Here is a 26,284-nt window from a genome sequence, read left to right on the forward strand (position 1 = left end):
ACTTATAACCTATAAGTTATAAGCTATAAGGAGGTAAAATTAGGAATCCCAAACACCCCCTTAGTGACGAAAAGTGTTAAAAAAGAAACCATAGTGACTCAAAGGGTTGAATGTTTCTATTTTGGACTGACCTAGTTAAATTGGTCAAATCATGAGACGAAAACAGAACTTAACTCTAATTTTATTATTAAAATTAGCTAAAAATAAATACCAAGTAGCAAGGAATTAGGTAGCATTTAGCAATAAATCAAAAGATCTCCATGCTAAAGATAAATACAAAATAGATCACCTAAATGATGGACATTGAAGTCTGGTGGTATTTCCAGCCGGCGAAATGTGAATTGAATCTTGAAAACAGGTCCTGTGAATTGTGAAACAATATTAAATTATAACGTGCTTGATATATTTACACAGATGAAACAAAACATTACAGCATTAAGATTCTAAATAAACCCTATGCATCAACCTGGAGTGCACGTATTGCAAACATTGTTGGTAACAACAGCTTCTGATATCGATCCAGGAAGCCAGATGGCGTTTCTACACTGCAACAGTGTGTTAAGTTGATATTAAGACAAAATGAAACCATTTATGTGTCCCTCAAACAGAAAACTGCATTAAAAGAGCCAAACACTTGCCTGTGGAAAAGCTGAGCAGCCAATCATGAACTTCCCATCCTGTAAGAAAAGAAAATCATATTGTAGCTAGCACAACTAAAGTTCAATTATGAATGTACATGTGACAAAAACTGTAAAGAAAAATTACCGGTTTTTTTCTAAGAATCAAATCTGAGTCGTGGCAAACATCACATTTCCTCACAGGCTGTCCATGATTTTGTTGATCATCTCCACCCGTTCTATTTGTTCTGTCAAAGAATATTTCCAAGGCTTGAAATAGTTTGACTTTATTTACCCTCGCCTGCAAAGTATATATATTTGTTTAAGAAGCTTTTAACTCAAAACAAGTTTGTTAAAAATGTCAAGACGTCAACATACATCTAAGAAGCAAGCCTTCATCTGCTGCAAGCATGTTGCCAGCACATCATCTTTTCTCTTGCTGCCAACACTAACTGCCTTCATGTCTTCCTCCATCATACTACGAAGATATGGCTTCCAAAGTTCATATCTGAAATCATCAAACAAGATCAAAAGTTAAAGAATAATACATGTCACCAACATCAACCAAAAAATATGATAAAAAAAATCTTCTTACCCCATATCGTCATATCCCATAACTAATGCCTCGCCCTGTAATCAAACTCAAATTTATAGTCAAAATAAATAAAAGATAAGATATATATCATTTCTTATATAAGAAAAAAAAGAATGTACAAGATTTGTTGGCTTGAAATGTGACCCCTCTTTTATAGCATAAAACCTATCAGTCAGTTTCTTGATATGATCATGCATTGTAGCATCTGTCCCAATGCCTGCCTAAAAAAATAAAATAAATAGAGTTTCTGTTAAGTCTGTGACAATAATCTTTATTATATGATGATAAAAACAGTGAAGAAATAAACAAAAATTGTTGGTACTCACCTTGTCCATACAATCTAAAAGATCAGACTCACTTAAGAGGGGCGGTGGCCTTTTAATCCCTGATTCAAGAGTTAATGATGTTGGAGTGAACTGCATGATTGTCAAGCACGGTTAGCTATCAATGTCTTTCATTCAAATACTAATTTAATGATAGATGTAACTTTCCTACACCAATCCATTTAACAATATTCACACTTGTTCTAATGCATTTTGAGAAGAACAGTTATAGGAAAAACACTTTATCACACAAATTGATGGAACCAATGAAAAATGAATGTCTAAATAATGAAATCGGATATTAAACAATTATGATAACCATAAACATGCAAATGAAAATGTTATGATATCATTTGGTCCTACACAAACCTGCTGTCCAAACGTGTAGTTTGGGATTAGAGACCCACCCCATGTTTCGAATCGGTAGACTTCCAAATAATTTTTCTGTACAACATGTCAGCATTTCACCATTAAGAATTTTATTATATTACAATAAAAATAAAAAAGCAAAACTTAAGAAATTTCACATGAGCATAACAAAACTCACAGCAACTATTGTTCTGCCTAATGCTGAAAACATTTCACCCGCAATGTCAACTTCTACTGTAGTTTCAGCTCCAACAGCAGGTTGAGAAACACATGCTAAATAATGGCGAACAACTAGCTCATACAATTTCTGTAGAAAATATATGTTAAGTTATTATTGTTATTATCAAACATGTTCGCCTCTGATAAAGTATTGCAATATTATACTAAAAACTTACTTTATGATCCTCACTCCATCCAGATTCTCCAGGTGAAAATTTTGTAGGGTGAATGGGAGGATGTGCCTTGTCATCATGCCCACCGCTACTTGGATTCCTCCAGAGTCCCGATGAAGGATCCAAGAGTCGTTGAGCATGTGCGCCCCACACAGGATGCCCCTGTTGTTCTTGTACAAGTATCTAAAACCATCCAAAACACAATCACAGCCAAAAACAAAGATTAGATACCTTTGTGGATTTGCTAAATTAGAAAGCCATTATAGATTAACAAAAACACCAAAACGCTATCCATAATTATAATCAAATTGAATATAAAAAAAGTCTCTGGATCATTAAAAGAGTATGAAATAAATGGCACCCTGTCAACTAGAATGTGGTAAACAAGAAAACTTATGTGAAATACTGGAACGATAACAATATCTTTACACAAAGAAAATGATAACTCAAAGTTTGTGAAAATAATAAGTTTGTCAAAGGTAACAACATGCAAGAGGGTGTATCTAGAGTTAATATCTTCTTGATGACACCAAGAACATGACTTTGATTTAATAAACAACACTGTTGTTTTGGTTACTATGTTTACTATTATAAAGTATAATCATGTGGTATTCATATCCTTCAAGTTGCTTATGACATAAATTATCAATATTAGATAAGTAAGACTGCAAATTGTAAAAGAAAAACTTAAAAGATGAATACCCACATTTAAGTCAGTCCTTGTTGAAAAGGAATCAGTTTCCGTACGAGGATAACTGATAAAACCAGATTGATACAAGTCTTCTGCAACCTACAAAAAGAAATTATGCAGTAAACAACATGAAAAGGGATTTATTTTAACAGAAAAAATTGAAGTACCATTTAAGTCTTATAATTCAAACGAAATATTTAGTATACTTGAAAACTACCTCGTATAAAGAAGAAACTAACCTTCATAGTTTGTTCAGAACTCATCCTAAAATAGCGTGATGCTCGTTTCTCAAGCTCAATAGTATTTAAAGGATGTGGAGGATATTTTAGCTTCTCCTGTTGTCTAACTTTTGTGACCTGAATTCAAACAAATATATAAAACTTGATTTTAGCTTTAGAAACTTAGAAACTCATATATTCAGAGGACATGCATATTTTACAACTTACAGTTGCAATGGGCTCTTTAAAACACATCTCATAAAGTAAAACTGCACAGGTATAATCAAACAAATGTCCACCGCCTGTAGAAAACAAAATGAATTAAATCACCAACACACATATCCAAAATAAATAATAATAATAATAATAACAACAACAACATGAAAAGACGACAAGTAGTAAAAACTTTACATCCAATTAAAGTTAGCAGTGCCTTCATCAGTTGTATGAGAACACTGAATCTTCCAGAACTCTTCAGGTTCGTGTGCTTGTATTTCCCAGTATCGTTCGACAACAAATCCAAGTGTAGGAAACTGCAACGCACAATAATCTCACAGAATTATAGATATTGTTATTTGAATTTCACTTTTGTAATACATTGAATTCCTTCTTAAAATGCCCGTATACCTGACAAGGACCATAACTTAAAACAAGGTTTCTACCGTCTGTAGAAAAATTAAAAACAAACGCGCCTTTCAGTAACATTGTTTGAAATCTCGTGAAGGAAGCCCCAATTCGGAGGTCAATTTCCTGCATATGGCTCCAAATTAGTCCAGTAACGTAATTAATTAGTATATATCTCGATTTCAGTCTATGTACTTATGAACGGGTTGAATCAGGTAATGCCTCTTACAAGTCAAAAAGGTAAATTAAAATAAAATGGCTTCAAAAGAAACAGAACATGTTCAAGAAACTAGATTATTACCAAAAAAAAACTACAATTTTCCTATTGTTCGACACTAATTACTTTTCTAAAGTTGGAGCAAAACTGTTTTGCATGAACCCGTCCCAACTCGACCTGTTTCAACTTTCAACCCATACTCAAGTTACAAGCTTTAACCCAACCCGCTCATGTTGCCACATTTAGTAAGTAGTAACTACTATTATAGAAAACAGAAAGTAAGGTTTTCAAGAGAAATAAAATAGGCAGACAATATCTAAATATAATGTGTCTTAAAGTCCATAATTATCATGCAAACATATGTAAAAACAAAAAAAAAACATTGATTAGCCAATTAGAACGTCATGGGAGTACTCACTTGCCTAACATCCACAGCGTCAGAAAATAACTGATTAGGCCGTGCAAGTTGTTGGGCAGCTTGATGGATTTCCCTGCCAATAAAAATTAAAATTTGTAAAACGAATTAAATAATTGTGTAAGGATCAAAATATGACCACAATAGTCCATACCTATCAATTAAAGAAGAAAACCGAGCCCTCCAAATATTGAGGTGAGAATTGGCACCTGAGCAAACTTCTACAACTTCATACGCAATGTTTTCCCCTTCTCTATCGCAATCAAGCCACAAGACAAGCCACTGGCATTTTCTGGCTTCTTCTTGTAATGTCCTTCTAATGTCCAACTTGTCCTTGATTATCAAATTCACAGGAATATGAAGTATTTCAAAAACATTAAAACTGAATACAAAAACAAAAAGGAAAAAGAAAAACACTGAACATAACAAGTATAAAATGAACATTGACACCATTGTTAGAAACTTAGAATTCTTTAAGTTAAACTTAACATGACAGTAAGATTACATCCTAACCTCATACTGCATAGAAAAGTGTTAACAAAACTATTGTTTGTTGATAGAAGAACACTAAATTAAAAATGTTATTTTATTCAGTACAAGTCAGTGAGTCACTAAATCATATTGTTAAACAAACAAAGCCACATTTTAATATTTAGTGTCAATCAAAGTATCCTAGTGCAAAACTGATGTTTTAAAACCAATTTTATCCGAGCCTTTCCAGTTATTCTACCGGTTTTCTTCATGAACTTAAAATACATTAAAGAAAAAACAAAAACAAAAAACCTAATTTATTAAGCAGTTTATAGCACAGCTTCCATCCGAATAAAACCATAAAAACTGAATAAAAAACAAAAGAACAATGGACAGAACAAGCATAAAAATGAATAATTATTTCAGTTCAACTTAATTTGGTGCCACACCAATGTTATAATTGTTAAGTTAACCTTAGTGTGACAGCAGGATTACATCCTAACCTCATATTGCATAGAAAAGTGAACAAAAATATAGTTTGTTGATAGCACAATTCTAAATTAACAAATGCCATTTTATTCAATACAAGTCATGTTTATTTAAACAAAGCAAAGCCACGTTGTGATTTTAAATGCCAAGCCAAGTATCCTGGTGCATAACTGATGTTCTAACACAGATTTCACAGGAAGATATATATCATTTCAAAGACATTAACACAAATATAAAAACTAAAAAAAAAACACCGAACATAGCAGGTAGAAAAAAAACATTGACTTAAGGATGCATAATTAGTTCAGTTCCACCTCATTTGGTGCAACACCATCTTAGTATAATACTTATAGTCATACTGTTGTTAATATTCTTAAGTTAAACTTAGCATGACAGTAAGATTACATTCTAACCTCATATTGCAGAAAAAGGTGTAGAAAAACAAAACTATTGTTTGTTGATAGCATATTAGGCTATTAGCAGAACCATAAATTAAAAATGTCATTTTATTCAATACAAGTCTAAAGTTTTCAAACTTAAAAAAAAAGCTGCATTTCGATTTTAATTGCCAAGCCATGCATCCTAATTCAATACTGACAAGTAAATAAGTATAATCCTTCATCTAAATTTTAATTATTTACCGATTTTCTACATAAACTTAAATTCCAAAAGTTACAGAATAACCATTTGACCCCAAAGTCAAACCACCATAAACACAAAAACAAAAACCCTAATTCATTAAACTGTTATTATGAACAAAATAACATGATTAAACAAACCTCGGGAACGTGTTTGCGAATCGGAGCTTCGAACAGATCAACGGGATCGCAAGAATGCCATTTCCTATACCGATCAACGAACTCGATCTCCATAAGGTGTCCGGTGACGGAAGTAAACATCATTTGGCAAGGCTGGCCCTGAATGATGTAATTGAACTCGAATATTTTGTTGTAGCGTGACCTGCCCTCTCGCATTCTTAAACCCTGGTTCCTCGATAATATTCCGGATACCGTCTTCGCAACCGATGGCTTCTCAGCTACATTCAGAACCCTAATCACCATTTCGTGGCCGGATAATTGATGTCCGAGTGACTGCAAATGCAAACCCTTGTGGGTTTTGGGGGTTTATTGTTTTAAACCAGTACCATTTTATTTTCCCGCCTTTATGTTCAAATAACCAGGTATATTCACAAAGGGGTAATATATTTTTTACTTTGATTGAAATTTAATTTTTACTTTTCCTAATACATAACTAATAGGACAAAGGAGTAAATGGTTTTTAAGTGTTCTGTTGCTTGAGATTGAGAAACTGAAATTATCCTTTCAAGTGGTATTCCAAGTAAGCAAAATGTAGACATTTGTGATGACTAGATCCGTCATCTAAGATGGCTGGATCCAAGGTCACTCCCTTCCGTCCCATTAATTGTAGGTTAATATGAAAGCCTCCATCTGAGATGGAAATATTGAACTTCGTATTTTTAGTTTTGGCAAACTCACGGATTTGCGAAGTATAATGAAAATGATTTGAAATGTTGTTGGTATGTAAGTTGGAAATGAATCACAGTGAAAAGTTAGAAAAATATGACTTGACATGTATGCATAGGGTGTAAGATGATATTATTACATATGTGTTAAACAATATATTTTCATTCTTTGTCATGTATAGAATAAGTCACGAGTGATAAAACTTTTGAAGAATGCAACCTCATAACACTATCTTACCATTCTTCACTTTCATATATTAATCCAACATCTTTCTCAACTTACTATCATTTTTCATTCTCATCTAACTTTCCAATAACCTACACACTCCTTTATCTAAGTTAAAAATTATCAGTCAAAACAATGGTCCGCTTATTGATTATCTTTTATATTTGTATGTTTTTAAAGCTCACACTAGCATGCATTTAACGTCATCTTTGCATTTTTTTAAGAAATACACCGCTCGTAAGTTTGTAAAAAATGAAATATGAACAGTGAACTTCATTCCCTCCATCGTAGACAAGGGTTCCATTCATTTTAATAGCGTGTATCGAAGTTGTTATCACTAGTGTAAACAAATAAAAGTCAATGATCAATGTAATTATAATATGTTATAAAGCACCGACGCTTTCACTTTTTGGATGACCACTTTTTCAACGTACGATTTTATCCATGTTTTTGGATGACCATTTCTTCAAAGCAATCATATACGTTTGTTCCCCAAATAGTCACCTCAATAGTAGTTTGAAATAGTAAAGTTTGTACTATAAATATTAACGCATGTAACAATAATGAAGACCATCAACAAAAGTTACTGAATAACATATTCCATCTTCTCTTATTGCATATTGCTACAGATAGTGGTGATCTCTTTATTATCTTCAAATTCTCACATTACCCTAATAATCTTGTTATAGTTAGGGCTAATATTATAACACGTTATCAGCACGAGCCGCTTATATCCTAACCAAGAAAGGTAATAGACGCAAAGGTATCTACATAAGCATCATAAACACTTCTTTAATTATGTACATTAGATATATATCTATGCATATACATATACTAACTAATATACTGAGTAATAGCAATAATGTGTATAAACATTGTTATTAAAATTTGATAACTATTCTAACTTTTATTTATATATGCATACTAATATCTCATTTAGAAGTTAGATTTATTTACACTAACAATTCTATTCTTATTATTGTGCATACTAATTATATATATTTTATAAAATAAACTGTATTTAATATCTTATTTATTATCTTACTTTAAATAATTAATATTATATATTATATATATACACACACACAAACGGTAATGTTACCGTTATAAACGGTAATATAACCGTTATAAAAGGGTTATAAATTTTCACTATAAATAACCAATCATTAACCCCATTTCATTTACAACAAACATTCTTCTTATTAAATTTATCCAAGATAAAATTCTCAAAATGATTCACTCGGTTTTGATGTTGGTCACTATAATGCTTATACTACTTCTCATTCTAATTTTTAATCTCCCATCTGAAGATTTCGTCATTTTCTTTTTCTTTTATATGTTTATAGCTCTACCAATGTATTGTATCTCATTGTTGATTGATATATATGGATTCTAATATTTATCTTATTATTTGCTCTATTATGTTTAGCAACAAAATGTCAAATATAGCAAAACTCGAATTCCCTGCACTCAACATTTCTGGAGAAAATTATATGTCTTGGACAGCAAATGTCAAAAGACATTTAAAATCTATGGATGTGTTAGACGCAATCCAATAATACAATGATTGCTCTGACCAGGATAAAGCAAGAGCTGATGTTTTCATCCATAAACATATTGATGAATTACTACAGCATGAGTATTTTAATTATGATAACCCATATATGATATGGGAAGATTTGAAAAGCAGATTCGGTCATCTAAAGGAAGTTTTACTTCCTACTTCTAGAGATGAATGGAACAGTCTTAGGTTCCAAGATTTTAAGAGGGTAAATGATTACACCTCTGCTTTATACTGAATTTGTTCAAAGCTAGAATTTTGTGGGTATCCCGTAACAGATGAAGAAAAGTTAGATAAAACTTTCTCCACGTTTCATGTATCAAATATAAACTTGCAAACACATTATCGTTTGCAGAATTTTAAGAGATACTCCGATCTAAATGCATTACTCCTTGTAGCAGAGAAAAATAATGAATTATTGATGAAAAATCATCAATCTCGTCCCACGGGTTCATTAGCCATACTAGAAGCACATGTTGCTCACAAAAGTTCTCATAAAAATTATGATCATAAATGGGAACAAAGTCGAGGACGAGGCCGTGGACGTGGACGTGGACGTGGTCATTTTGACAAAAGGCATTTTAATGATCGTAAGCATCCATTCAAATGGAACAATAACTCTTACGATCGTGGTCGTGGCCGTAGTCGTGGTCGTAACCAGAGAGCCAATAATTATCATGTCCCACACAATACCATTTCCAACCACCAAAATAAATGGAATGAAGCTGGTAGGTCCAAAAACAATGGCACTTCATGTTTTATATGTGGAGTATAAACCACTGGGCAAAGGCTTGTCGCACAGCTCCACATCTGTGTGAACTGTACCAAGCCTCTCTAAAAGGAAAAGAGAAAGAAGTGAACCATGTTGATAACTTTAATAATATCAATGATGAGCTGAGCGTTGAAGACTTTGGGGTAGAACTTTGAAACAAAGTTGCTTAACTACTATAATTAGATGCAGTTATTAAGTGTGTTCTCATTATCTTTAATTATGTAGTTCCTCTTTCATGTACTACTTGTGTTTCAATTAAATAAAGTTCTTATTAAAATATCATATGTCTTCGTTATACACTTATTTTTTCTTTCTTAATATTTTTCAAGATTTAAAATGAAAATCACCGGAGCACAAGATCAAACAAATGAAGAAGATATATGTATAGCGGATAGTGGAGCCACGCATACTATACTTAGATCTAAAAAATATTTTTATAAACTGAAACCAACAAAAGGGATCATCAATACAATATCAGGTCCTACAAACTTGATAGAGAGAGTGGGAAAAGCTAATTTAGCATTACCAAATGGTACAAAGCTCAAAATAGAAAATGCTTTATTTTCCCCAAAATCAACAAGAAATTTGTTGAGTTTCAGAAACATATATCATAATGGATATGATACTCAGTCAAGGACTGTTAGTAATGAAAAATATTTGCATATCATAAGCAAAGATCAAATATTGGAAAATTGCCAATGCTCCATTCTGGTTTGCATTATACATATATAAATGTGCCTCAAGCACATATGGCAGTCAAAGAAAATTGTTGCGATTCTGGTATCATAAACTTATGGCATGACAGATTAGGCCATCCAGGATCCACAATGATGAAAAGGATCATTGAAAATACACATGGGCATCCACTGAAAGGTCAAAAGATCCATAAAATAGATAAAATGCCTCAATGTACATCTTGTTCTCTTGGAAAATTAATTACAAGGCCTTCGCCATTAAAAGTCGATAAAGAAACACCAATGTTTCTTGAAAGAATTCAAGGTGACATATGTGGACCAATTCATCTACCATGTGGACCATTTAGATACTTCATGGTCTTAATAGACGCATCCAGCAGATGGTCTAATATCTCTTTATTATCGACTCGTAATGTTGCTTTTGCAAAATTTCTTGCTCAAATTATCAAATTACGTGCACATTTTCCGGATTATACCATTAAAATAGTAAGGCTTGATAATGCGGGAGAATTTACATCACATGCTTTTGATGATTATTGCATGTCTGTGGGGATTGTTGTAGAACACCCTGTTGCTCATGTACACACACAAAATGGCTTAGCCGAGTCGTTGATCAAACGCCTACAGCTAATAGCTAGACCATTAATAATGAGGACAAAACTCCCTGTTTCTATTTGGGGCCATGCAATTATGCATGCTGGTTCATTAATCCGCGTGAGACCAAGTGCAAATCATAAATTCTCTCCCACACAACTTGTTTCTGGAAATGAGCCAAATATCTCTCATCTTAGAATTTTTGGTTGTGCTGTGTATGTTCCTATTGCACCACCGCAACGCACAAAAATGGGTCCCCAAAGAAGGTTGGGAATATATGTTGGATGTGAAACATCTTCCATCATAAGATACCTTGAACCTTTAACAGGTGATGTATTTACAGCACGTTTTGCTGATTGTCATTTTAACGAGACAATGTTCCCGACATTAGGGGGAGAAATGAAAAAGCAAGAAAGAGATATATCATGGTGTGTGCCATCATTGTTACACCTAGACCCAAGATCAAAACAAAGTGAGACAGAGGTTCAAAAAATAATACATCTACAAGAAATTGCAAATCAGTTACCTGATGCATTTACTGATATAAACAGGGTCACTAAATCTCATATACCAGCTGCTAATGCTCCAGCTCGAGTTGAGATTCCAAGCAAGCAAAACCATAATAATGCACCTCATGAATCTCAAAAACGTTTAAAACGTGGAAGGCCAATCGGTTCAAAGGATAAAAATCCTCGAAAAAGAAAGGGTTATGAGAAGGATACTGATCCTAAGGAAGGAATGATTGACAAAACCTTCCCTCAGGAAAGAATAAATGATATAACATTTTCTCAGGAAGAAATAAATGATTCCAATAAAGAAGTGTCAATAAACTATGGTAAATCACATATAATGTGGGATCGAGATGAAATGGAAAATATTGATGATATATTTTCTTATTCTGTGGCAAGCGATATCATGGAAGAAAATGATGACCCTGAACCAAAATCTGTAGATGATTGTAAAAATCGACAAGATTGGAACAAATGGAAAGATGCTATGCAAGCTGAATTAAACTCACTAAACAATCGAAAAGTTTTTGGACCTATTGTCATTACACCAAAGTCAATGAAACCTGTAGGATATAAATGGGTTTTTGTGAGAAAACGAAATGAGAAAAATGAAGTTACAAGATATAAAGCAAGACTTGTAGCTCGAGGTTTTTCTCAAAGGCCAGGAATTGACTATGAAGAAACGTATTCTCCTGTCATGGATGCTATTACGTTTAGATATTTAATCAGCTTAGCAGTCTCTAAAAATTTAGAGATGCGCCTTATGGATGTTGTCACAGCTTACTTGTATGGATCACTAGATAGTGACATCTATATGAAAATTCCCGAAGGATTTAAACTCCCCGATGCAATAAGCTCAAAGCCTAAGGAAATGTATTCCATCAAATTACAAAGATCCTTGTATGGACTGAAACAATCTGGAAGGATGTGGTACAATCGTTTGAGTGATTATTTGATAAGCAAAGGATACACAAATAATCTTATTTGTCCATGTGTCTTCATCAAGAAGACAACATCAGGATATGTGATCATAGCTGTGTATGTTGACGATCTAAATTTAATTGGGACACAAAAAGAAATTAATGAAGCAATTGCTATTTTAAAGAAAGAATTCGAAATGAAAGATCTTGGAAAAACCAAATATTGTCTTGGTTTACAAATTGAGCATATGCATAATGGAATACTTGTGCATCAGTAAACTTATACTGAGAAACTCTTAAAACGTTTCAATATGGACAAAGCAAATCCTTTAAGCACACCGATGGTTGTTAGATCACTTAATGTTGACAATGATCCATTTCGTCCTTGCGAAGATAATGAAGAGATTCTTGGTCCCGAAGTACCATACCTCAGTGCAATTGGAGCACTTATGTATCTTACTAACTGTACAAGACCTGACATTTCTTTTGCAGTTAATTTATTGACAAGATTCAGTTCATCCCCTACTAAAAGACATTGGAATGGCATTAAACATATTTTTCGGTATTTAAAAGGAACTGTTGATTTAGGTTTATTTTATCCTAACGATTCAAAGAAGGGTTAGTTGGTTATGCAGATGCAGGTTATTTATCTGATCCCCATAAAGCAAAATCTCAAACTGGATATGTATTTAAGAATGGAGGAACTGCGATTTCATGACGTTCTCAGAAACAAACACTCATTGCAACATCTTCAAATCATGCTGAAGTCATTGCATTGCATGAAGCTTCAAGAGAATGTGTATGGTTAAGATCTATGTCACGACACATATTGATTTCTTGTGGACTAGAGAAAGATCGAATTCCAACTCCTATCTATGAAGATAATGCAGCTTGTGTCTCGCAAATGAAGGAAGGATATATCAAAAGTGACAGAACAAAGCACATACCACCAAGATACTTTGAGTATACTCGAGACCTTATTAAAGACAATCAGGTTGAAATGAGATATGTCCAGTCCAGCAACAACTCAGCTGATCTTTTCACAAAAGCACTTCCCACAGCAACATTCAGGAAACATGTTCATGATATTGGCATGCGCCATGTACGAACAATGTAACGACCTGCAATTTGAGGGGGAGCTTTATACTGCACTTTTTTTCCCTTAGCTAAAGCTTTTTCCCATTGGGTTTTTCTTTAGCAAGGTTTTTAATGAGGCGGTACTTTAAGACCCCGAAGTTTTGAAAAAGTGTCATCCAAGGGGGAGTGTTATAAAGCACCGACGCTTTCACTTTTTGGATGACCACTTTTTCAACGTATGATTTTATCAATGTTTTTGGATGACCATTTCTTCAAAGCAATCATATACGTTTGTTCCCCAAATAGTCACCTCAATAGTAGTTTGAAATAGTAAAGTTTGTACTATAAATATTAACGCATGTAACAATAATGAAGACCATCAACAAAAGTTACTGAATAACAAATTCCATCTTCTCTTATGCATATTGCTACAAATAGTGATGATCTCTTTATTATCTTCAAATTCTCACATTACCCTAATAATCTTGTTATAGTTAGGGCTAATATTATAACATAATATAAATATTTTATGACCACAATATATTAAAAAAGATAAAAAAAACACGTATTCCAGTTCCGACTATTCCAGTAATCAAAACCCGTACACTCGCCGGATCTTGAATCACCGCCGGTGATGATTACCAACATGTTCACATCCACTCTCATAATAATATTAATATTAATACTCTCTCTTCTCACCTTCACAACCCTCTCCGATCAGCAACAACAACCTATGACTGATGTCTGCATCATCGGATCCGGCATCGGCGGCTCCTCCGTCGCCCACTTCCTCCGCCAATACTCTCCAACCACCACTGTCTCCCGTATCCGAATCTTCGAACGTCACTCCGTCGTCGGCGGCCGTATGGCCACCGTCACCATCGCCGGAGATACTTTCGAAGCCGGTGCTTCTATTCTCCACCCGAAAAATTACCATGCTTTGAACTTTACCCATATGTTGAATCTCAAAGTCAACGGGCCTTCAGCTTCTGAAAGCTCGATTTCGCTTGGGATTTGGGATGGTGAAAATTTTTTGTTCAAGACGATTGATTCGGGTTCCAAGAGTCAGGTGGTGCAGTACTTTGTGTCGCTTATGAATTCGATTCGGATGCTGTTTCGATATGGGGTTTCGCTTCTCAAGATGAACAATTTTGTTGAGGTAGTTTTTTAGTTGTGGCAAACGGGTCGGGTTGGGTTGGTGCGGGTCTTGGGTCAAAACGGGTCTATTAAAAAATGTTTTTTTTGTTGGGTTCGGGTTGGAACTTATCCGGGTCAAAACGGATCGGGTCGGGTTGGTTCGGGTCACGGGTTTGGGTCGAAATGGGTCAATTAGAAAAGGTTTTTTTTTGTTCGGGTCGGAACGGGTTGGATTAAAATAACTGCAGTTGGTAATTTGAAATTATATTACCCTAGTGAAGTTCAGCTTGTATGCAGTTGTGATATTGATGGATTAACATATTTAGTGATAGGTGGCTTATCAGTTTCAGTTTCCATGGCTATATGATATAGGTTACAGTTGATAGTTTGAAATTATATTTTAATCTAATGATGTTCAGTAAGGTTGTGAACAAACCGAACCAGACAAGGCATTGTTCATGTTTGTGCATTAAGTTTTTATCGGACAAGCGGACGGTTCATGAACACCTAACGAACGAAATTTCTTGTTCGTGTTTGTTCATTAAGGAAATGAGCTTGTTCGTAAACGGTCCACGAACACAAATTAGCACAAACAATCTTTATTTGATATGGCTAACCGAGAATGGCGTGTGTTAACGGTTCAGTCCTGTTACCACGTTTGTGTTGTTTTTTAACGTTCTTTAACATTCATATGCATATGTTATCCTCGTATAAATTTTGGTTTTATAGTTAATAATTTTTGCTTAAACCTATATGATAAGATAAGAATAGTCTTTAAAATTAATTAATTATAAAAAACTTCTCATGAACAAACATATGCAAACAAACATGAATGAACATAAACAGACGTAAACGAGAAGACCTATATCAAATGTTAGCTTATCAGTTTCAGTTTCCATGGTTATATGACAGGTTACAGTTGATAATTTCTTAAGGTATTATGAAAGCAAGGAGTCTAGACCAGTTTTTAGCAATGTGGAGGATATGCTCAAATGGGCAGACTTGTACAACTTGACAACACAGACATTGGAAGAAGAATTATTAGGTCTTAAATTCTCTCCTCTGCTCATACAAGAGCTTATTACTGTAAGTTATATGTTTTCATAAAACCAACTTTTTTTATGAATATATGTTGTGTGGTTTGATCTAGTCTGAGAAACTTACGATGCTATGTGATATTGTTTTGGTGATGATTATAATCATCTTGAAGTAGAAATATAAGCATTTTGCAGGTTATAACAAGAATCAACTACTGTCAAAGTGTAAAAATCAGTGGACTTGCCGGTGCTGTTTCTTTGGCTGGATCAGGAGGAGATTTATGGTCAGTTGAAGGAGGAAACTGGCAGATGGCTGCTGGATTAATCAACCAATCGGATGTTACTCTGCATCTTCAAGAAGAAATATCATCAGTCACAAATGTTGGTGGCTTTTACGAGCTCAACTCCACCAATGGAAACAGCTACACGTGCCAAATCACGGTTGTTGCCACCCCTTTAGATGAACTGACCACTCAGTTCACCCCTCAAGTTTATATCCCAGAAAGAAAATTACAACATACACATGCTACCTTTGTTAGAGGTTGCTTAAATCCAGTGAGTTCTTTATTATTTTTCAGATTTATTATAATCAATTTACAAACTTGCATACATAATAATGTTTATTCTTTTGCATAGGCATACTTTGGATTAAATTCAGTATCAGACATTCCAGAATTGGTTGGGACCATAGAGAGCGACAAGCTTCCATTTACATGCATTTCTGTGCTAAAAGAACACAGCGCGAATGACTTTACTTACAAGTTATTCTCCCGTCAAAGTTTGACCGATGCATTGTTGGATCAAATATTTAGGTAACCCTAGATCACATTTTTAATTAATTAATTTATTTATTTATTGTACATATGACCATGGACTTGAATCATTGATATATGTTAATACTGCGATTTACTTGATACATTATTGGCAGTATAAGGAACGAGACAATGAGAATCAACTGGGGTGCATACCCTCATTATCATGCTCCTGAGGAGTTTGCTCCGTTTATATTGGATGACATGCATTTGTATTATGTAAACGCGTTTGAGAATGCAGCCAGCACCATGGAAACTAGTGCTGTTGCAGCTGAGAACATAGCTCGGTTGATCCTGTCAAGGTTAGCCAGTGAGCAGCCATTGGGTTCGTATAGGTTGAAGAGTTCTACCTCTGATTCAAACCTTCAGCATCCAGAGTTGTGATGATATAAATACATGATTTTGTAACATTAATGTAATTTTGATGTTCCACATACATAAATGTACTAAAGAGTCCAGGCTATGTTGGTATTAATAGATCTTTGGATGTGGTTATGATGTAAAATAATGATGTTTTGGGTAGTTAAAAGACACTATTTGGGCTTGTTATTTGGATGTGGTTATGATGTAAAATATATACATATACAAATAACTCACCACCACACATACTTGTGAAGACCTCTCATTCTAATATAAAATTAATCAATTAAAAAACAGATATTCAAAATAAATATTTTGGATTAGAAATAACAATCTCCCCATGCCTAACCTCAACAAATAATAAAATAATTCCCATTGACCAAACAAAAACACACAATAATAAAAGAATCCACCATATAAATAAAATCCCATAATCAGACAAACACTAACCACTTCTAACATCAGCTATCTGACTCAATAAAACACCCCCTATCCCCTTGTCCTCATTCACATATCACAATTTGTATAAAAGAAAAACAATTCATATTCAACATATACATACTTTCACCATGGTCATAACCCCAAACATCAAAACCACATCATAACTTTGACTTCTTGTTGCATCAATCACTAAAGTAAAAACTGCCACTGCGAGAACTGCTGGCGTTTCGGCTGTGTAAAGAGAGACCCCTCATGTGACCGCCAAGGGCAGAACCGTCATTCTTGTTTTCTTGGAAGAATCTCTCCCTTTCAACATGTTTTGCAGGTGGGGGTGGGAGTGATACAGCTGCAGATGGTAGGGCTGTGGTTGGTTCTTGTTTTGGCTCCAGACTGATGGGCCTGATAAATGGTCGGTTAAGCCTGTCTGGTGGGACTGAGGACCCAAGCAATCCTAAAGGACGGTCTGGTTGGTGATTCTCAGACTCGGGTCTTACACAAGCTTTTCCTTTTCTCATTCTGTCAAGGTTGCAGTTGTTTAGTTAAAAAAATATGAACTTTAGATGTATAACAAGAAGATATTCAAAGAGAGAATATTAAACTAGAGGTGACAAAATGGGCGGGTAATGGGTGAAGACTGGTAACTGGTTTGGACAAAAATGGGCCAATTTTAGCGTGGTTTGAAAAAGATAAGGTCGGGTTGGGTTGCACAGAAATTAATTTACCGTATTTCTTTATCGAATTTTGGAAGTAATTAATGTGACAACTTTCATTGTAAAGAGCTACAATATTACAATAAATATCTAATTTATTTTCAAAAGCCGATTTACATGTATAAAATAGACTCCCATTAAACCCTTTCCATTCTAGGCAAAATTTTCAGGTCTACCCAATACCCATTTTGACTAATATTGTTAAAAACAACCCATTTATCATAAACGGTTCAATTGCCACCACTACATTATCGGATCACATATGTTAGTCAGGGTTTGTTGTAATCATCTATATCAGTTAGGGTTTATGATAATAATCTCGTATCGTGATTTACATTACTTGAAAAATGTCAATTTGGGTTATATTTTATTACGAACTTGTAAAATAGGGATACTTTCATATATCCACACAAGAAAAAAAATCATAATATCAAATATACCCATTTTTAGATTTATGATATTTATACCCTTCTATTAAATCATGTATTAGGATATAAGAGTTTGGAGGGTAAGGAAAACGAGAAGGGTATAATGGTTATATTATAAACTGCACTTAATGAAATGAGTAAACACTGGGTATATTTGATATTAATCTTTTTGGTTGCATAAAAATGATAATATAAAAGTTTTCATGGGTAAGTGGCAGGTCAACCCAACCCAACCCGCTATGAAACAAACTTTATTTATATTAGTATAAATAACAGTATTATCCGTACCTTCTGAAGAGTTGTTCGGGATCTTCTTCTTCTTCTGCCTGTTCATGATCAACATGTGCTAGTGTAGACATCGGTCTACCAGAAACAAGGTCATCATGTCTTGTAAGCGCCTTCTGTAGCTGATCATTTAACTCTATTGCTTAAGATATTGTTTTCTCATCCCTAAAACAACCAAACAAAATAATCAAAAGGTATGACTTCGTGTGTCTTTGCACTTTATAAAACATCAATGTTAGCATTTTAATATTTCTTCTTAGTATATGTATATCCACACAAAAACAACTTACCGAGATGTAACTGCAAGATGCATCACCCGTTGCTTATGAAATGAACACTGTTCAACTAGATCAAGGGTGAACTCATCTTTGGCTTGCTGTGCAAAATAATACAAATAAAAATAACATTAGTATCAATATATTAATATTAAAATGTAAAAAACAACCCGACTCGAGTACCTCTGGATATCTGGCATCAATGGCATCAAGAACATCTCTTAAGACTTCAAGTGCAGATCCAGCTTTTTGAACAATACTGTTTAAAGATAGACGGTAACAAATATGTAATTAATCAAGCAGACAGAAATATTAGTATATTACAATAATAGTAATAATTGATAAGCCTCATTTATTTTATTCTGTTACTGTTTTATACATAATTACTGGGACACGTACCTAGATTCAGGAACCGGTGGTGGGGCCTCCTGTGGTGCACTCCGGTCATGCACAGCGGTTGCAGGTTCACCGTTGCTCGAGTTGCTTTTACTGCTATCTGAAGTTGAACGGTTTTTTGGAAGAACTTCAGGTCTCGGGTTCTGAGAGAAAGTTACTCCAGAACTCTGGCAACACAATAATATCAAGAGAAGATGATTACATTTTACCATATGATAGTCAAATATGTGGCAGCTCAAATGTATATAAACCTACCACCAAATCATAATATGCATTGTAATACTGAGGGAACCTTCCGGAAGCTCCGCCAACAGATGTCTGTGTTGCATCTAGAAGAAGAAATATTTTCTCTCGTACAGGCAGATCAGACTGATGAAAGAATAGAAAAAAGAACTTAAATGCGTAGATCTGAAATTCCAAATATAACACTACATCACAGTTAGAAGGAATAAATATACCTTTTTCTTTACTATTTTAACAAGTACAGGGAGGATCCCGTTGTCAATCACTTGTGTGTGAATTGGTTCTCCAATATTATTCATCAACATTTCTAGCAACTGAAAAAAAATCAATAAAAGCCGAAACATTAGTCGGAAAACTCAAGATATAAAAGGCAACATGTTCATGAAATTATACACAGATTTAATAACTCACCATAACAGCATATAGTTGAGTGTCTTTGCTCTTACTTCCCAGTCGCTTTTTGATGGCTTTAATGACGTCTTTAGCTTGCCTGTAAAGTTAAACACATCGATATGGCAAGTAAATTGTATGTGTAAGCAATGTTAGGCATATCTATAACTGGACAGTATGTTGTTTTTGAAAAATCCAATACGAATTAGCGGGCATAATAAGGATGTATGTCATTTTAAAGTTTTCCTTTATAGTTTAAACCACAAAATTTTGACTATTCGGGCTTAAAACATAAACTTTTACTGATATATAGACTTTATTGGAAGATGAAGGTGGAGCATAACTTTGTGTATTAATATTAGGACACGGAGGATTCTATATAGTATTAGTATCATGATAATACCAAAATAGATTAATCGACTTTCAAAGAGGTGGATTGGCTCTCTCATGTTTTACTTTCGAGAGGTAACCAACTCTCCAAAGATATCAGAATCACTAATCAATAATCAAAATGACAAACCAGAAGCCCTATCCTAAATAAATCTATACCCTACTCTTTTATCTAAAATAAACTTATCTAATAATTAATAAACAATATTAAACTTATCTAATAAAATATTAATATACTTATCTCCTAATAACCGATGCGTAACATATTATAAGTCTTGCTCACAACATTAATACCAACAGGCATGAAAATAAAATATTTGTCAAATCAAAATGGATATAGAAGTATTTATTATTCAAGTTATGACAAAAAATAGAAGTGAACTCAGATTTGTGTTTATTTTGTCATGCTCCCTTGCTTTGTTTTTCTCTTTTGTTGCAGTCAGTGTTTCAATTACAAAAGGTTTACAAAAAAGGTTTATATGAATATTTTTAATAACATATTACACATTAAGAAACAAAGTAGACCAATATGTATACCGAAATACAGCGAGTTAATTGTGAGCTAAAAGAGCAATGACTGTATATTCAAGAGATTACCGCAACAGTGTAGGTTTCGAATGTTATATGTAGAATTAACATACCAATCATTGAATATCATCAAAAAGGAAAAAAGAAGACAATTATGCGGGACATCATAATAAAGGGTATTAATAGAATCGAAATAAATTTCACGCATTATGAGATATGAATGATCTCAAACCCTGAAACCCTAAACTGATGGCACAAATAAATTTACAAAATCGGTCCCTTTTTATATGGTAAAAAAGCCATTCCGTATTTATAACATACACATAACAGGACACTATACTAATTAACTCCTCAAAATGGAAAATTTTCAAGTATCATGGAATCAAACTAAATTTCCATAACATTTCTAATGATGCAAATACGTCTACATTGACATCCCTTTATACATAATAAGCAATTACTCTGCGCATATAATAACAAAAACATCAAAAGTATTCCCATATAGTCATCCTATTTGGATCATATCAAAAATAACATCAAAGACAACTGCCTGCAAACACATGATTTTAGATTTATTAACCAACACAACCACACACAGGAGGATAAGTTTCGACCGTTACCAATGATCACGCGCGACTAGTTCACAAATTTCAATGCTTTTTGTCCAATCCATTTCCGTTAGCTTATCGCTTGTTGCTGCATTCACAAGTTCGGCCGCCATTTCTAGTAGTATCTGAGCTTAACAACAAGCAACAAAAAAAAACAAACACCACAAATATATTACAAAGACACAATCTTTAACATATAACAACTATAGATATATGTATACAAATACAACCAAATAATGAAACTCTTATACACAAGATCAAAATATTTAAGCAATCTAATTAAAATAATAAAAACTGATCAAATCAAGTACTGATAAACCTAAAAAAAATTGGGGGATTTGAATCAGTAAAGAAAACCCATATGAAATAAAAGTGACCCATGATAAATAAACTTGAATCAATCAAAGAAAGGGGGTTAATTTGTTGATGCGTACCTTAAAAAACCCTAATAATTGAATAAGTGATTCATCAAAGTCTGAAAGAGGGGACGGAAAGAAAGGGGGGGTGATATAGATGATGAATCAGGACAGGACAGATAGATATACAGATGTGTATGTATCTAATTTATGTAATATTATTATTATAATAATAATGTTTTGAGGGTTTTATTTATATATTTATTTTTGTGACACTGAATAGCACAAGTAAAGTACTGATGATGCTGCTACTGTCTGTTTCTTTTGCTACCGTCACCTGCGGGTTATTTTTATTTTGTTTTATTTGACACGCGTCCTTTTCACCATCCACTTTATCTTTTTCTTTTTTTTTGTGTGGTTGTACACCCACGCGCCAATCCTCGTTTCCGCATAGCTTTTTAACTGTAAATTAATATAGATAACAACTACAAACTTTGGTACCGTTAAATTACGAGGTTATTTGGGGTTACCGTATTAGTTATGATACTGTGACTAATATAATAGAAACTGAATAAATTCGTGTAGATACAGTCATAATGACCAGGATCGGCAATGCTTAAGTTTTACAAACACTCGAATTATACCAACCAACGTCACCTGATATTAATATTTAAACTAAACTTTATACTAAGTATAGGGGTCTTATTGTAATTATTGTATTTAGTAGGGTTAATATGTAATTATTTGGTCTATAAATAGGGAATGATTTCAGACAAATTAACATTCACGTATTCAGTATATTTAATCGCATATCTTCAGTATTTTAATTCAAGAATCAGTTTGTGCATATCATCTTGTTCTTATTCAATTGTGTATCGTGTGATTTGTTCGCTGATTACCAACAGTAAAAAAAAACGGTTGTTTTTAGTGTTTAGAATAGTCTTCTTAGGCAACGGATAAACCCGAGTACTGTTGTTGGTTGAGACAAACAGTTGGTTTTGGCTTGCCTTGTTAAACCCGTGTACTATTCATCTCGGTTAAAAAAACAGTTGTTTTTAGTGTTTAGAATAGTCTTCTTAGGCAACGGATAAACCCGAGTAATATTGTTGGTTGAAACAAACAGTTGGTTTTGCCTTGCATTGGTAAACCCGTGTACTATTCTTGGTAGAAAACGGTCTGGTTTTGATTTACATTGTGATCAGAAAACCCGAGTACCATTGTTGTTGAAATAGTTGGTTTAAAAAAACCCGTTCACTATTTCTGGGATTAACAGTTGGTTTGTTTATAACCGAATACTGTTTAGATTAAAGTTGACAATAAATTTTTCTAAATTTGTAATTGTCAATTTATCAAGATTGGGAAAAAGAAAACTCGTAAAATGGTCGAGTCCAAGGATAAAGAAGTTGTGACTTCAAAGGAAGGAGGGACATCAATGAGTTTTCAATGCCCTGTGTTAAACTCCACAAATTACACTATTTGGGCTATAAAGATCAGATCGATCTTTAACGTCCATGGAATTTGGGAAGCCATCGAACCAAAAGAGGGCAGCGAAGTTAATGAGAAAAAAGATAATCAATTGCATTACTATTCCAAGCGATTCCAGAAAACATGGTATTGCAAATTGCTAATTTTACTTCGGTCAAAGAAATTTGGGACGCATTAAAGGTTCGACATGTTGGAGTTGACAGAGTTAAAGAAGCGCGCTTTGGAAACACTCGAGTCAGATTTTGAGTCTCTAAAAATGGGTGTTGACGAGTCGCTTGATGTGTATGCCGGGAAAATAAGTGAGGTTGCATTACAAGCGAGCAAGCTTGGGCATACCATGAATGACAAGAAACTGGTCCGAAAGCTACTCAATTCTGTGCCAGAAAAATTCATACAGATTGTTGCTGCGATCGAGCAGTTTGTGGATCTTGGTGTAATGCCATTCCAAGAAGCCGTTGGAAGGTTAAAGGCTTTCGAGGAACGCACCAAGAAGAAAAACAAGGAGGTAGACATGCATGACAGACTTCTGTTCACTAAAGAAGAAGGAAAAGAGAAAGTAAAGGAACAAAAGTGGGAACATTGCGGTCATGAAAGTTCAAAACAAGGAAACAAAGAATGCTGTCGAGTCAAGTATGAGAAGACTTGGAAGAATAAACTAGGAAATCAAGCCCAACAGGACAAGGATCACATAAAATGTTTCAAGTGTAATGAACGTGGGCATTTCAGGCATGAATGTCCAAATTGGAAAAGAAGGGAGGAGACAAACTTGATACGGGATGAAGATGACGAACCAACGCTACTGTGATGGCAACCAGATCTTGAAGAAACGAAGACCTCACTTAAACTAATTTTAGTTTAAGGGGGAGTATTGATATTTAAACTAAACTTTATATTAAGTATAGGAGTCTTATTGTAATTATTGTATTTAGTATGGTTAATATGAAAGTATTTGGTTTATAAATAAGGAATGATGTCAGACAAATTAACATTCATGTATTCAGTATGTTCAATCGCATATTTTCAGTATTTTAATTCAAGAATCAGTTTGTGTATATCATCTTGTTCTTATTCAATTGTGTATTGTGTGATTTGTTCGCTGATTACCAACAGGTCAACCTCATTTTTCAATATTTTGTTTCCATTTTTTAGCTCCAGTACCGTAACGAAAGTAACCGAAACCGACCAAACTCGTGTCGAGTTACGGCTTCAAAGCCCGGAATTGACAACGCTTGGTTTTACAACCGCCATGGTTTAGCGATTAAAGAAACATCGAGTATTTATTTTTTTTTATATGTTAATTCTTAATTTAACGAATTTATTTTTAATGTTTAACGCTTAAGTTTTGCTGACGGTTTCTATACTGTAACGAGAATAAACGATAAAGTCCGTATTCGCATCGACTCACCATTATAACGCTTGGGTTTTACCAACACCCGAGTTTCAACGTTGGGGTTTCACAACATTTTGCTTCTTCTTTTTTTACTTCTGGTATCATAATGAAACTGTCTGAATGCCATTTTTGTTTTAGTTCCGGTATCATAACAAACGCGACACAAACCGACCAAATTTGCGTAGATTTACGACATTTTGTTTTAATTCTGGTACATTGAACGTAATGAAAACCTACTTAATGCCAATTTTGTTTTTGTTTTAGTTTCAGTATAGTAACCAATGTGATGGAAAATCGGCCGAATTTGCGTAGACTCACCGCCTCAACTTCCGGGATCAATAATGCTCCGATATTCCGGATCCAACGCCCGAGTTTTACCGACTGACGCCACTCAATTGATCCACCTCAAAGTTTATATGTTTATTTTTAGTTTTTAGTTCTGGTATCATAACACACTTAACCGAAACCGACCAAATTTGCGTCGACTTACCGCATTAACGTCCAGGACCGACAACGTTTGGTTGTATCATCGCCCGGGTTTTACCAACCTAACCTGTCTCAATGCAGCGCGCCGGATAAACCACTAATTTTATTTATATCTTAAAGGAGAGTGGTCGTCCCACCCCTAACCGTCTTTCTCACTTATCTCTACTTCATGTTATAGTCACATCTATTCAAAAGTGAAAGGCGTTAATTAGGATTCACCGGTATTCAAAACTCTCATTCATGACTTATGTAAAACTTATCTCAAAACGGTGATTCAATGACTTGATTTTTGTTAATTGGAAATTCAAAACACCTGAATTGAAACATTATTTCGTCATTAGATCACCATTTCAAGATAAGTTTTATATCAGTCGACTCGCATCCTTCTTCCGATCAAAAGCCTTAAAACATCGGTTTGAAACTCGGAAAAAACTTAACGACGTTAAGTGTTTTTTGACGGTGGTCCATTGAGACAAAAAATAATTTAAAGATTGAATAGTTGATAGTGATTTTTAAATGAGAAATTATTATCTGCATTGAAGTAAGAGTATTTAAGGGGTGTTTGGGATTCCTTATTTTACCTCCTTTACCTTATATAAGACATAAGATATAAGTTACAATGTTGTAACTTATACCTTATACACTCACAATACCCAACTTTTCAAATATCTTATAAGTTATAACCCATAAGTTATAAGTTATAAGAAGCAAAAATAAGAAATCCCAAATAACCCCTTATTTTTAATTTGACAAGAAAAATTCAAATGCCAAGACTAGGAAAGAGAATTTGAAATCTTTGATACTTTAGTTGACTGGTTATTGCTTTTCTTTAAAAAAGGTTTGTAGTGGTTTTAACTCAATAAATGAAGCTAAAGTAAACTACACAGTTCTGATTTTGAGATTGTATATATGTTTTCACTTGGGTTCAAATTTTACTTTATTTTGCAAGCGATTAGGCATGCATGATTAGAAATTATAAAATTTTACTTTTTTTTCCATCTTTGGTTAATTATTAGTTTATTACTTTTAACGAAATCATCATACATTTGTAATATGTCCATTAATTTTATTAATTGAAAAGCGACAATCATGAGTTTTGGAAGTTTTTCATCTGTTGTTCAAATTTTTTTAAACTTTCCAAATTATGCGAAGAGTCATGGAAACCTGCAAGTAAAAGATGGGTAGGTTCCATGAAACTACAGTTGACCTGTCTTCCATTTTCCTTGATAAACATATTCATTTATGTTCGTATGAATCTTATCCTTTTCT

General features: G+C 33.9%; 3 protein-coding genes and 1 pseudogene across 3 annotated transcripts; 2 read left to right on the plus strand and 2 right to left on the minus strand.

Moving 5' to 3' along the window:
• Positions 1 to 289: 289 nt before the first annotated feature.
• On the minus strand, positions 290 to 6,517 carry LOC143604668 (DNA topoisomerase 3-alpha-like; annotated as a pseudogene).
• A 7,387-nt stretch (positions 6,518 to 13,904) lies between these two features.
• On the plus strand, positions 13,905 to 16,786 carry LOC143604664 (farnesylcysteine lyase-like). Its single transcript, XM_077081071.1, has 5 exons — positions 13,905 to 14,417; positions 15,308 to 15,481; positions 15,628 to 15,987; positions 16,069 to 16,244; positions 16,361 to 16,786. The coding sequence occupies exons 1-5, from the start codon at positions 13,905 to 13,907 to the stop codon at positions 16,626 to 16,628; spliced, it is 1,491 nt and encodes a 496-aa protein (XP_076937186.1). The 3' UTR covers positions 16,629 to 16,786.
• Positions 16,787 to 16,949: 163 nt separating this feature from the next.
• LOC143604665 (TOM1-like protein 5) lies at positions 16,950 to 21,440 on the minus strand. Its single transcript, XM_077081072.1, has 9 exons — positions 21,311 to 21,440; positions 19,794 to 19,872; positions 19,598 to 19,696; positions 19,395 to 19,508; positions 19,143 to 19,306; positions 18,927 to 19,002; positions 18,759 to 18,844; positions 18,472 to 18,633; positions 16,950 to 17,561 (listed from the first exon to the last, which is right to left on the minus strand). The coding sequence occupies exons 1-8, from the start codon at positions 21,409 to 21,411 to the stop codon at positions 18,612 to 18,614; spliced, it is 741 nt and encodes a 246-aa protein (XP_076937187.1). The 5' UTR covers positions 21,412 to 21,440; the 3' UTR covers positions 16,950 to 17,561; positions 18,472 to 18,611.
• A 1,886-nt stretch (positions 21,441 to 23,326) lies between these two features.
• LOC143604666 (uncharacterized) lies at positions 23,327 to 23,944 on the plus strand. Its single transcript, XM_077081073.1, has one exon. The coding sequence runs from the start codon at positions 23,327 to 23,329 to the stop codon at positions 23,942 to 23,944; it is 618 nt and encodes a 205-aa protein (XP_076937188.1).
• The last annotated feature ends 2,340 nt before the right edge of the window (positions 23,945 to 26,284 follow it).

This window comes from Bidens hawaiensis, unplaced genomic scaffold (genome assembly GCF_021521415.1).
Source record: "Bidens hawaiensis isolate Kalapana, Puna unplaced genomic scaffold, B.hawaiensis_p1.1 tig00066132_1, whole genome shotgun sequence".
Taxonomy (NCBI): Eukaryota; Viridiplantae; Streptophyta; class Magnoliopsida; order Asterales; family Asteraceae; genus Bidens; species Bidens hawaiensis.

Excerpts from the sequence above, each read along its gene's own strand:
- LOC143604664 (XM_077081071.1), top strand. The coding sequence starts at position 13,905 with ATGTTCACATCCACTCTCATAATAATATTAATATTAATACTCTCTCTT. Across the intron at positions 14,418-15,307 it reads AGATGAACAATTTTGTTGAG|GTTACAGTTGATAATTTCTT; the intron begins GTAGTTTTTTAG and ends GTTATATGACAG. Across the intron at positions 15,482-15,627 it reads TCATACAAGAGCTTATTACT|GTTATAACAAGAATCAACTA; the intron begins GTAAGTTATATG and ends AGCATTTTGCAG.
- LOC143604666 (XM_077081073.1), top strand. The coding sequence starts at position 23,327 with ATGTTGGAGTTGACAGAGTTAAAGAAGCGCGCTTTGGAAACACTCGAG.
- LOC143604665 (XM_077081072.1), bottom strand. The coding sequence starts at position 21,411 with ATGGCGGCCGAACTTGTGAATGCAGCAACAAGCGATAAGCTAACGGAA. Across the intron at positions 19,509-19,597 it reads TTAAAATAGTAAAGAAAAAG|TCTGATCTGCCTGTACGAGA; the intron begins GTATATTTATTC and ends TTCTTTCATCAG. Across the intron at positions 18,845-18,926 it reads TTGATGCCAGATATCCAGAG|CAAGCCAAAGATGAGTTCAC; the intron begins GTACTCGAGTCG and ends TATTTTGCACAG.